Source organism: Condylostylus longicornis, unplaced genomic scaffold (genome assembly GCF_029603195.1).
Source record: "Condylostylus longicornis isolate FDR11 unplaced genomic scaffold, ASM2960319v2 ptg000107l, whole genome shotgun sequence".
NCBI classification, from domain to species: domain Eukaryota; kingdom Metazoa; phylum Arthropoda; class Insecta; order Diptera; family Dolichopodidae; genus Condylostylus; species Condylostylus longicornis.
In genome coordinates this window covers 3,149,861-3,164,062 of record NW_026578075.1, presented here as the reverse complement: position 1 = coordinate 3,164,062, position 14,202 = coordinate 3,149,861, and the positions used below count along the sequence as shown (strand labels likewise).

General features: G+C 27.7%; 1 protein-coding gene across 1 annotated transcript; it reads right to left on the bottom strand.

The window, feature by feature from the left end:
* Positions 1-4,188: 4,188 nt before the first annotated feature.
* On the bottom strand, positions 4,189-4,729 carry LOC129614414 (uncharacterized). The gene is made up of 2 exons (XM_055529003.1): positions 4,723-4,729; positions 4,189-4,640 (listed from the first exon to the last, which is right to left on the bottom strand). Exons 1-2 carry the CDS (start codon positions 4,727-4,729, stop codon positions 4,189-4,191), a joined length of 459 nt encoding a protein of 152 aa, XP_055384978.1.
* Between the last annotated feature and the right edge of the window lie 9,473 nt (positions 4,730-14,202).

The following is a 14,202-nucleotide window of genomic DNA, read 5'->3' as shown; positions in this document are numbered from 1 at the left end:
TCGTACGAATGCTAATACTCTGTTGTTTGCCTTTAATTACCGCCTGTGTTTAGTTTTTTACAAGATTTGCCATTAAAATGCAATCACTTTGGTATTATTTTCTTTTTGTATCTTTTTCTCATAATTTTTTTGTTTTTTTAACAAAACAACAATCTTGTAGAAATTTGTTATTATTTTTTGGGTATATTTTCATTTAGGTTTTCAGCTCCTTCTTTAAATATGTATGTATAATATTAATGAAATTCTGTTAAGGAGAAAATTTAAGTAAAAATGTTATCATTATATTACTTCGCAACATAATATGCAATTATGAATTCAATTATTAAAATTACATAAGAAAATTGTAATATTGCTAGCTATTTAATAATGAATGCATAATTTAACTTAAATTAGGCTTTTAGTTTTAAGTACAATTAAAACTGTTACTAATATGGTACAATTAAAGAGTCTATATATACTATACTAAGAGTCTATATTATACGTCACGACATAGAAGAAGGAACACACACTTACTTTTTGTCCAGAATCAAATTCTTAGTATATCTAGTTCTTAGGTATGTCCGTCCGTCCGTCTGTTGAAACGCTTATTTGAGAATGCCAAGAGCCACAGACTTGAAATTTGAGTCAGATCTATATTTTTATTACACGCGGGTTTGTATTTTAAATAATCGGCAAAATTGGCCGTCTGGAAATTGGTGTCTCTCGTACCACTAAATATGATCATCCAGCATATAATTGAAAAGGTCTCTGAAATATCCACAACTATTTTGAAAACTTTAATTTTTTTAATTAGTAAATTTTGGAAAAAATATCAAAATTAAATTCAATGTAATATTTTCTGGAGCAAGCAACCCAAGTTAAAAATTTCAATATTAATAAAAATCAATAAAAAATTTTTTATTAGAATATTTTATGAAGGAATCTACATACTCTCATTGTGTTTTAAAAATTTAAATTTAAATTTAAAATTGTTTGCCTCAAATTCACATGAGATGTAAAGAATTTTCACACTCTATTACTTATGTGTAACGTGTGTCAAATGAATACAAAAATGTGTACAAACGCACAATATTTAAACAGTAACGACCACAAGGTTTATGTTTGATGATTTTTATTCCACATTCCTCATGTAAGAAGTTGCCATTTGCTTTAATTTAAAATAACGGAAAACGTTCCTTCTTTTAAAAGAGGTAAGTACATATACGTCTTTAAAATAAATTTTAATTCTTTCCAAGTTTAACATTCGAAGAAAAACGCAACACAAGATTTCATTTGCATACGGTCGAAAAACGAACAAGTTCCTTGATTTCTTCATACGAAATTTGAAAAACAAAAAGAAAAGGTGTTTTAGCAATTGTGAATATTATCACTGGTCACCTTATTCATATTTCTTATGTAGGTTACTACAACAAAAAGTATATAAAATAATTTAGTTACTGGATACTGCAAAGAAAATTGAAAAATATTGAAAAATTTACATTTAAATTGCACAAGTATCCCAAGGTAAACCAATACAATTTAAGATATTTTCCCTTGCAAATATCAGTGACATTATATAAATAATATTGGAATACCATTACCGAAAACTATTAAAATACGAGTTCCCAAATTTTCATTATTGTTCCACACTCATATTGTACATGCAGTTACTATACATATGTATAAATATTAAAAACTCAAATTTAAATTTTCCATTTCAATTCGTAGCTAGACTACCCACATTACCCGATTAAAATTTTTACACCTTATTTACTTCTTAAAATATAAAAGATAATAAAATTTTGCAGAATTTAAATCTAATCTAAATTCTAACCACATAATCAATTTTTGTTAGAAATAGAAATTCCTCATTGAATCAAACGCAAGATGGTTAAATTTATTCACGATCACATGAATTAATTCACGATAGAATTGATTGCATAGAGCAAAAATTATTTGAAAAATCTTTTGAAAAATCGCTTTGAAAAAAATATTCTATCTTTGCTAGTTTAGCAAGAAGAAGCGTTAAAATTTAGTCAAAACAATTTCATAATTGCATTTTCTCAGGAATTTTAAAATTCTTTTAACCTACCTGTTATGCTCTTCCAAATTAAAACCACAACTTTACGTTCTCATGTTTCATATTTTATAATAATTTTTTTTCCTGTTTTAAATAATCATATTTTCCCTAAAGTGTTCTAGTATGAATAAGAATAGCATTAATATTTTTAATATCAGCATTGGATTTCTAAACAAAATGTTATTCAGTATGCTTCACTAGTAGCACAAAATAAAAACAAAATAAAATATTATAAATTTCAATTTTACTTAAGCTCTTGCACATACCATACTAACAATAAAAAATATTTTTCAATTTAGTTTTCAAAAAAAAAAAAATAAATAAAATTCACATCCTAATCCAGTAATATTCAATCCACAACTTTAATATATAAATGCCAACTACATATTTCAAAACTTTGTACTATTGCACTATTCGTTCTATGCACTATTGAGAATTTTTAAATTGTTTAATAGTTGTTCTAAATAAAAATTTACGCTATTTATATAGGGCATTCACTTGGGTATACATTTAATGAATGCTATGAATGCTATGAAAACTAATCTAAAATATAAATTAAAAGGGATATTATATTGCGCAAATTGTACTTTATATATAGTGCTTTATAGGTTATAAGGTCCCATTTTATTCTCCTAATATCAATAGAAGAACAAAATAACTACAAGTACAAAGAGAAAAGAGGCAAAAAATATGCAATTTTACAAGTTCTATACAAAAAAATCAAAGTGTTTTCTAAAGATTAAATGTATTCAAAATAAATTGTTAAATGTTAGGTTGTTGTTAACAAATGTGTTATTTTAGTTAAACAAAAGAAAGATTAATTACAACAAAGCATGTATAGATTAATAACGCAATATTGAATAAAAAATAAATCATTTTCATTCATATAGATTTTTGACTTTTGTTTTTTAATCGATATTTGATCTATTTCCTATAGTTATTCATTGAGAAATGCAATTTCTCACTTTTAATCACCACGATAATTTCCGTGAACTATCAGAATCTTTCTCAAAAAATTCAAATGGCATTACAATCAAAGACACGGTAAAAACTTTATATCTCAAAAACACAAACAGCAGTGAAGACTGCCACGAATCTCGGAATTACTAACTGGTTTTGACGCATTAAACTACATACGTAACTTAAAACAGAAATGTCGACGAGAGCTTCTCTTCTATTTGTATAGTCATCAATAAATTTAAGGAAGAACTTTTTTTCAAATTCAACTACAACTAAAAAGAACCTCTTAGCAAAGGTATTACAAAGTTATTGAATCTCAAACTTTCAATTCATAATGTAAATACAGATTACACTCACATTTTAATCATCACATGGAAGCCTTTGTATGCTAGATACGTACACTGTTTGAAAAACTGTTCAAAATTAGAATATAAAATGTAGGTGTTTAGAGAGTTGAAAATCTTTCATGAAAGAATAATCTACTAAAACACGAACTTTCAACTACAGATACTTTCAAAGGAAGAATCACCGCATTTTCTAATGAATTTCGGATGATAAGAAGAAAAGAATTTCGTGACGAGAAAATTTTTTTATACGACTTCACAAAAAATAGATGACGTAGGCATATCACTGAGCCATAGTAGAGAAATTTAAATTTTTCAGGGATATTGTATACCGCATTCTTCTTGAGTGATCTATGAGTACGACAGAAGCGTGAAGAAATTACCGTGGTTTAGTTTATACGTACGTTTTCTACACCATTCAGTAATTTCAAATAAATCATCATTAAATTGTAAGTCTTGTATACAACATGATTTTTAGTTCAATAGCAAGAAGCACTTCATTATCCGCAACTAATTACTGATAACCAATACACAATTAAGTTAAACAACTTTATTATAATATAGTATATAGCAGCAAATTGATAAACCCTAATTTTATATATAATATAATACATCAGAATCCTATATATGTATGTTGATATTGCAAACATTCTCCTATTATTTAACAACATTGTATGATTCACAAAATAATTTCACATTGAGAGCAAATTCTACTTTACATATTATTTAAAAATTACATTTTGTTTTTTTTTTTTTTTGTAGGACAACTGATTTACTTAGAAATAGAACACTTAGTTTTAGCCATTTTATATATTTTCACATATTTTATTCATCATTTACTTGATCTTCCAATTTCCAATTAACCCAATCAACGCATCCCACTCTGTTATGTGTGTATGTGAAACCTTGTCCATCATTACATTTTAAAAGAATAGGCATATCGACATCCTTACATGCAAAATATAATGATGGATTTATATGCCTATAAAGACGTTGATGATTACCCAATGAGCAGCTTGGTATTCTATCTTTTGGAGCATTAGGCCAGTCCTTAAAACTTATGCAACCATGAACAGTAGCTGTGGATACAAAACCAGAATCTTTTGGACATTTTATAACAAAAGGAGTATCCGTATTTACGCATATATAAAACATTAAAGGATTTTTATTTGGCATAGGATGTGTACTGTGAGACATATTAGGATCACATTGTTGTGCTTGACACCACGTGGCCCACGATATCAATAACAAAGCGCTAATTATAATGACTGTCGTATCTGTTTTTAAAATTTAATATCAAGGTTATTTATTTTTCATCATTATTTATTATAATTTTATTTAAGAAATTAATTTTCTTACCAGACATAATTCGTTCGTTTCTTAGTCACTAAGAAAAAAGATACTGTGCTCAAAATATTATTGCATACGCCGTTTTATATCAACTTAAAGAAAAATATTTAATTTGTGCTAATTGTAAATTAAGATTACAGTCAAATTCTATGAAAATCATTTTTTTTCTTATTATTTTACAAGGTGATTTCAAAAAAATATGGATCAAAAAAATAACTGCTTTGTGATAGCATTATTTTACTGCTCATATTTTTTCCAACTCTCTAAACTTTATAAACGTTTATTTTTCAAATTATAAAATGCACGCAATATCGTTAAACTTTGATTTTCCATTGGGGTATTTCGAACACTAAAGAAGTCAATTTGTTAAGTTAAACTCTGTTCACATCTTAAACACTCTGTATCATCTTACATCATATCTAAATAATTTTTCGCAATTTCATAAGTACTTTTCAATTTTACACTGTTAATTATTTTTATCAAATTCAGATTATCTTAATTATGATAATCATAAAATTTTGGTATTGTTTAATTAGTAATTGACAATTGTTAAATTTCGTGAAAATACTAGGGGCGCTCTTTTTTACAGTAATTTTCCATTAAATTATAGTCCCTTTAGATTTTCTTTGATTAATATGGTAGATCTTGAAAAATTTTGTCTTGTAAAATACGCATATATCCATATGTACAAGTGTAAAATTGAATTTTTTGAGCAAGTTCGTCACAAGTAAGATGAAATTATTTAATGAATTATTAATAAAATTAAACTCTGAAAAATACATCAAGTTAATAAGGAGACACATAAAGTTGCTGCTAAATTAACATTTAATGCTATATAAGAGAAACTGAAGATTATTCTTCGTTGTATTCCTTCTTATTTTCTACCAATGTATATTTTAAAATCTTATATTTTTGGACCATAAGTCTGGATCTGCGTCTTCATATTTTATATATGCAATAAATTTTTTTTTCTCTTTACAGGTGAAAATCGTCGAGAAACAAAGATAGTCGAACTCAAATCGTTGTCAAACCTATCAATAGTGGGCGGACTTTAACCCAATCTAAAGCGCGCCTGGGTAGTCATAACTTTCTAAAACTAGTAAAACTGTAATAACACTGTACGCTTAATCGAGAGATCTCGTATTTTTCAGTCTTTAAGTCCTAACTCTTTAAACCGAAGGGTCCTCTACATTCACATGTTGCTCCAAACGCGCCATATATATTGCGGAACAATTCCTTATTTCTTCACGTATTTCTAGGACACCGAAATCCTTATGAATGGCACTATTACGTACATACCAGGAAGCAGCCACGAATTACCTTCTTCTGAATAGTTTTTACTTACTTGATAAGCGTTTGCTTTGCACAGCCCCATAGCTGTGTACCATATATCCATATGGGTTTTATTCTAATTCACTAAGTTTCTCAAGATAGTCCCATACTGCGCGGCAGTTAATGTCTTCAATACTCCGATAGCAACCCGGCTATCCAATATAATCATTATTTCCTGCACCCGATACCATTTTTCAAGACTGAATTGCACGATCGCACCATTTACTTACATTTTTACTTGCTTCTTGCAATCGTTTTGTCGATCCTTAAATATTAGGTCACGAATTTCGACATTTGTGGAAATTCCACACATTTGTACAATAAAGTGATGAAAAATAAAATTATAAGTACAACAAATAATTAATAACGTTTTTTCTTTTTTCCTATAAAATTTATAAATTATCGCTTACCTTCTTATAAGTATGTATGCACCAAAATATTGAGCACAATACTCGTATTAATATTAAAAACACATCCATCTAGAAAAAGTTATGGTAACTCCAAAAAATCAATTTTCGAATACTCTGAATTGTTTGAAGAACAAATCATTCTAAACTTACTTAACCAAGCTTTATTATTATTCTTGAAAATTATTTCGTGGAATACACAAATCAGTTAAGATGTATTTGAATGAAAAAGAAAGTGTACCATATTTCGACTTTTTCAAATCAATATAAAATTTTCAAAAATGTTATTTTAAGTCTTAATTTTTTTCATTCAACGAATTATTTATTATTTTTAATTAAAATACTTATGTTTGAATTCACATAAGCATAAATTAAAAATAGAATATTTGGAAAAATTGTAATCGAAATCACCGACCATTATTTACCAATATTAAACGATTTGACTGCTATAAATTTTTTTTCAACAATATTTAACTAAAAAAATAATAATTTATTAATCTTACCTTACTTTAAGCTTCCATAGAAATTTTCTCTTCGTCCAAAATTTTACCACTGCAGCTGTTATATGGTTACTAGGAGAATCTAAATTAACTGAGAAAGAGGTAACCTAAAAAAAATATAAAAAAGTAAGAGAAACTGAGAGAGTCTTTTTTTCGAAAAAAAGAGTATTATATATTTCTTGATAAAGAAAGGCATTGCAAATTACTAATTCGAAATTTTTAGACCACATTTAATTCAAGACATATTGGAAATTACAATAACAGTTTCATCGATTAAGGCGTCTCCAACCTTAACCTTGACTGTTCTAATGGCCGATATGAAAATTTGGCAACAAAAGGAGATTATTTCGTAGATCTGAAATTTCTTAACCCTTTATAGGTTTTAGTTAGAATACGGCTCGGATTAACTTTTTATAAAAAAAAAAAAAAACCGTTTTGCCGCCAATTTTAACACTATTCAAAAAACAGTTTTAAAAAATTCTTCTAACTAAATATTGATGTGGGTAAATTTAATATAAGGAGTGAAAATTTTATTTCCAACCCGAAATTCGAATTTTAACGAAAAACTGAACTATAGATCTGAATTATCATATTTCAGACATTACCCGGAGAAAAATGAATACTGACCCGGAAAAAGATGAATACGTTCTGTTATGTTTCTGAGCTATGGTATATAGAACCGTATGATATCAAGTTTTATTATATTTATTCTATTAAAAAGTTATAGAATTTGTCAATGCCATCAGCACGCAATAAATATTGAGTACGTTAATGCCTGCCACATTCCAACTATGCATATGGTTATATTCCATGTATATTAATAACGTAAATGGAAATTAATTTTACTCATCAAAATTTCAAAGAATCTAAAATGACATAAATAACAAACAATTTGTTGAAAGTATTATTATCTAAAAGATTTGATATGCTCAAATTATCCAAAGAAAAAAAATTAAATTGAATGAGATATAAAAATTAATTAAAAAGTAAGGGTATAAGTTGTCAAATTCTGATAAGCGATATATAAAAGATGTTATCCAGGCAGACTGTTGAAAAACAATTTAATATAAAAACTTTAAGAATTTCCAAAGTTATTCAGTTGAACTTTCGAACGATTAGGTTTAAAATGGCAGGTATTTATCATTAATTTTTTTATGGACATGGAAATTTCAAAAAATCACTTTCTTCGTTAATTTTAATAAACTAAATAAATTATGGATACTACTATAAAAACTTTGGTGATTCCTCAAATAATAATTCTGCAAATTTTTCTTTTCTTTTTCGTAAAGGTTTACACAAAGCTCAGTTTTTATGTCTAATTGCTATTATTGGTGTTGTTTCTGCAGACCTTATTGAAAAACCAGAATGTATTCATGATCAACATGAATTATGGCCACATCAAGATCCAAATTTATATTGGTATTGTGATCATAAAGATGCCGAACCAAAACCTATGAGATGTGGTCCTGGACGTGGTTTCCTTCGTGTTGAAAATGATGTATCCGGTTGTGTTCCATGGGAAAACTGGCAATGTACATCAAAATCTGGAGAGCCATCATGTGAAGGAGATAATTATTATAAACCTCATAGACATGTAAATCCAAATAAATTCTGGGCATGTACAGAAGATCAACCTGGAAATAGTAGGCATCCAGTTGAAGCTGATTGTTTAGATTATCCAGTTAATGGTGATCCACCAAAGAAAGGTACTAGAGGTTTTGTTGATAATGTCGATAATTTAGGTTGTGTCCCATGGGACGTATGGGTTTGTGATAAAGCTAATGATACAACTAGACGATAATTATATTAAAATGATGTTTGGTTAATTAAATAAATAATAATTAAATGTATATATATAAAAATTTTAAATAAGATTTAGGAGCTAAAAGAAAAAAACTTATCACTTTGTACAAAACAGAAATCAGTATAAACACATACTATGTGTAAATGTAAATGATATTTTAAAATTAATAATAAAATTTGAATCTTTATTAAAATATTTTTTCATAATTATTGTGATTCTATATAAAAATTCTTGTTTGGACAAATATACTTGAGATCCAATCATTTCGGAAGTAAATATACTCCTACTATCTACAAAGGTCTGTGCTCTTAAACGTCGTAAAATAAATTAAGCAATAAAAAGAAAAATTTAAAAATTGAGTTATTTTGTGCTCTTTTCCTAACGGAGATCATAAAAACTTCTTTAAATATTCGTCTTAAAGAGAAAACTCATTTCAGCAATTTTAATTTTAAAAATTCATTCTTCTCTTAAAATTTTTCGAAAACGGTAATCTTTTATATACTTCCGTTTGTGAAAAATTTTATCTACGCATATAAAAACTAACAATAGCTAAAATCAATAATTTTTGATAAGATTAAAAATTTAATTATTGTTAGTAATACAATTCTGTTATAAGTACTCTTTGAAATTAAATTTTTTAATAATTTTTCAATAAAATAATTTGATACTAGTTCAGTCTTATATCATATTTTGTATATCAAAGTAAAAACGTATTTGAGTCACAATAAGATGTAGATTATTAAACGAAATTCGTTCGTATGCCGCATTGAATGGTATAACAAGTAGCAGAAAATTTTCTTAATTAAAACCGAAATTCCACATAAATGTTAATTAATTTATTATCTTATATTCAGTTCAGCAATATCTAAATATTCCGATTTTCAATTTTTGTTATTAATTATGAACAACTAAGTGCTTGCTATAGCTAGGAAATTTACCCTCTCACCTGCACTTGGAAATTGCCATAGTAAAATGAAATGACGTATTTGACAAATACATTCATAATTTATTTTATTGAAAAAATATTACGCTTTATTACGCTTTTAAATATATTTTATAGAATTCATTCCAGCAGCCATTAATTTGTTGCTTATGTGGATTAATATATACATATAAAAGTGCTTCATTTATATCATAATGTAAGTCAGTATAACATCGTAAAACAATGAAATAAATTTATATAGTTAGGTAATGTTGTACTATACTGCATATTCTACGATTTGTTATTCATATAATCACAATAATTATAACAAATATACTACAATTTAAAAAAAACGTAATTCAGTACTATGCTATACAAAATTTAGTATTCCTAACATAATTGCTATACAACGATTTTGTGAACGTTATTTTATTGCCAACAAACAGGCGTTTTACACCTTCGTATGTCAAGTTTGATTTTTTCAATTAAAACTATTATAACGCACAGCAAAATTTACCTATTTTGAAGCTTAAACCAAATAAGGTCTCAGGTTTTGATCTCATTACTGCTGAGATATTAAGCAAATTGCCGAGAAAGGCTATGACATTTTTCAAAAAATCGATAAATGCATCAGTTAACTTGAGGTATGTTCCTAGTGCATGGAAAGTAGCGGAAGTTATTATGATAGAAAACCCTTGAATGAGGCAAGGTCACATAGATCGATTTCTCTACTACCAGTAATATTAAAACTTTTTGAAAAATTGTTGTTAACAAGGCTGATGCCTATAATAGAAAATAAGAAATTGATTCCAAACCATGAGTTCGGTTTTAGAACAAAGCATGCAATAATTGACCAAGTACACAGAAACCCAAATATTGTGGAAAAGCCATCAGAGGAATGGCAAATATGTTCGACAATATTTCTGGACGTGGCCCAGGCATTCGATAAAGTTTGACACGACAAAGGCATCATTTTGTTAGTGTAAAGTTTGACACGATAAAATGATACCTTTGCAATTCGTGGAGTTACTTGAATCAAATAGGACATGTACTCTACGCTTAGGAAAATTAGGGCTGGTGTGTTTAAAGGCAGTATTCTAGGTCCTATATTATGTGTTCTATACAAACGATTTGCCAGATTTAGAGGTTGTAACTTTGGTTACATTTGCCGATGATACAACAATATTGGCAGTGGGATCAAATGTTGAAGAATCGGCAAAAAATTACAGGAAGCAAGCAAAATTGTAAGTAAATAGGCAAATACATGGACTAAATGAACGCAAATTTTTACAATCTTTGAATTTCACAAATAAAAATTTAGTGAACTTAGTTGAGTTTGAATGGTGCAAAAGTATCATTCCAAAACACAGCGAAATACCTAGGTAAGACTTTGGATGTCAAGCTCAGATGAAAAAATCATGTAGAGAAGAAAATAATAGAATTATAAAACAACTATAGAGAAAACTATTGGTTCCTACCTCGTGGGTCTGGATTGTCAACATACAATAAGATGTTGATATATAACCAAATGATGAAGCCTATATGGACGTAAGGCTTGCAACTACGGGGGTGCTCCCTGGTATGTGCGCAATAGTTATATTCATAGGGATCTGGGTGTCCTTCAAGTAAGTGAAGAGATAAGGAACTGTGCTGTTCGCGAGATCTCTCGAATTAGCCTGAAGGTCTGTGACAGCACTTCCGTGCCTTCCTTTAAGGATTTTAGATACAAAAACACGATAGAGCAAAACCAATGGTTAGTCAGCTTGACTACTTTAAGTAATTTATGACCATCCAGCAGCGTTTTAAGTTGGGTTAAAGTCCCCCACTATTGATAGGTCTGATGACAGATTGGGTTCGCCTATCTTTGTCTTTTGATGATTTTTAACATCAGTTATAAAGAAAAACAAAAAAATTTTTTTTTTTAAATTTTGGTATTTGCTCATTATATTTTAGCAGCAAAGTTGGCTTCATTAAATTTTGAATTTTTATTATATTTGAAAATAGGCCTAAATATTCCTCCTATACAATGCCTCTCATATTTAACACAAACATGCGGTTTGTACAAACTTATGAATTTTGAATTGATTAAAATGAATGCAGGTTCTAATCAGTTCCGTACAACATTCTTCGATTTGCTTACTTTTTTTAATTTTAAAACTTAATCTTAATTTTAAGATCTTTCTGATTCTTGTGTATCCTCTCGTTAAAGGTCACTTGCTAAACATTCAATTTTGCAATGCTTATTGCATCCGGAAGTATTACTGCCTTCAGTATCTGCATAATACACATGGTTTAACTAGTAAATATAGAAAATTATTTGCGCATAAAAATTTTATTCGCTGAAAGTGAATCATAATCAAATTCATTATATTTCATTAAGAATTGTTTCTTATAAAAAAGGTAATATAAATCAGTTACCGTTTACTTATCAGAAGATTACAAACGTTTATTTTGAGTGTCGTAAACGAAAATTATTTGTTGATTAACAATAGTATATTGATTAAAAATATTTTATTACACCCTTAGAGAACAAAACTTTTATTACTTTATCTTAAGCTGAAAACAAAATTTTTTTTTGCTGTTTATAGCTTAATAACATATCGTAAAAACATTTGTTTTCGTTGTGTTTACTTGAAATACAATATAATTACATTTCTATATCTAATACTTACCACACTACTACATATTATTAAACAAGAAAAAATAGTAGTCATTCATTTGCCTGTGGTGTTACCTGAATCTTAGAATTTATTCTCAGTATAAAATTTTATTCTTGAATGAATTTCCTTTTAAAGTCAGTAGTTAGTACTAAAATTTTGGATTGTATTTTGATGGCAAATGGGGCATGAAATGTTTAAAAATAATTTATATAAAAAAAACTAAGCAATAGAAAAAACAATCTGAATTAATTCCACATGAGTAATTGTATACGAATATTTTTTATTTAAAATATTGCCTAAATTTAGGAGAAAGGGAATGCTCAAATAAGATATTTGATTGGAAGACTATTCATAATCCTATAAGATAAAATAATCTTTGACAATTGCTCCGCTGTTAAACTGTTAAAATTATTTCTACATATTGGACTGAAAAAGAGGACAATTCTAAAATTTACGAGTACAAATCTCGCTTCTTTTATTCTTCATTGTAAAATATAAAAAATCAGAATTTTCTAAAATTTCGTAACGGTAATACTTCTTAAATGACCATTAATCGAATTTATTATTAAATTTTTACGATTACAGCAACTTTCGTTAATGATTCTTAATTGTTATTTCATTGTGACTATAATTAGTTTATAATAGCATAATTTTATATTTTAATTATCTTTTAATAAGAAATAATTTAAAAAGATATTTGATAACTACTAATAATTTCGTACATTGTGTTTGTGTGCGTATGACTTATATTTAAATATCGTTGCATAAATAATTAGAAAATTTTGTCAAAATTTTTAGTCTAATAATTTATTTGCAACGAAATGGCAGGTAAAAATTACTTATAAAATTCATTTAAATTTTTTTTAAGTATTTTCGTCTTTTTTTTTGTAGTTTTACGAAAATTTTTAGTTATAGCTATATTATGCTATACAACAAATCAAATAGCAGGTGAACTTACTGCAGAACCACCACAATGTATACATCAGGGTGAAGAATTATGGCCTCATGTTAATCCAAATTTTTATTGGTATTGTGAAGATTTGGGAGCAGAACCTAAACATATGATTTGTCCAGAAGGACGTGGTTTTCTTCGTATAGAAAATGAAGTTTCCGGTTGTGTTCCATTTGATTCATGGAAATGTACATCAAAAGTTGGTAAACCATCATGTGTCGGAGATGAAATATATAAACCACATAAACATGAAAATCCAAATAAATTTTGGGCTTGTACTGAACCTGAACCTGGTAAACCAAGTTATGCTGTAGAAGCTGATTGTTTAGATTTTCCAACTAATGGTGATCCACCCAAGAAAGGTAACAGAGGCTTTGTTGATAACGTAGAAAATTTAGGTTGCGTTCCATGGGATGTATGGGTCTGTGTTGAACCTAATGATAAAACTAGAGAATAAAATTTTTTCAATGGTTGTGATTAAAATTTTGTTTTTTACTATATTTCAAAATTTTAGCAAAGTGTTATTTTTTGAAACAAAAAATAAACTGGTGTGTTGTTTGCAAAAACCTGGTGTGTGTTGTTTGTTTTGTGCAAATCGTGCTAAACTTTGCACATCCTCAAATTAAACTTTTAATTTATATATATGGTATATCGCAAGGAGACAAATAGATAACAACGATTTAAGGACACGAATCTTTTTATAAAATAGATTGAGAGGCTAAACTCAATTAGGAGAATAAACTCAAACACCAATCATTAGTCAGTTCTATTGAATTAATTAGGGGTAATAACGCAATATATGCACAAAAAGTTTTTTTATAGAAGATTAGTGACCATTTCTTGTTAATCTATGTATAGGTATTAAAAATCTAGAAATTTCCTTCCCAAATAATTAATTTTAAAACAAAACAT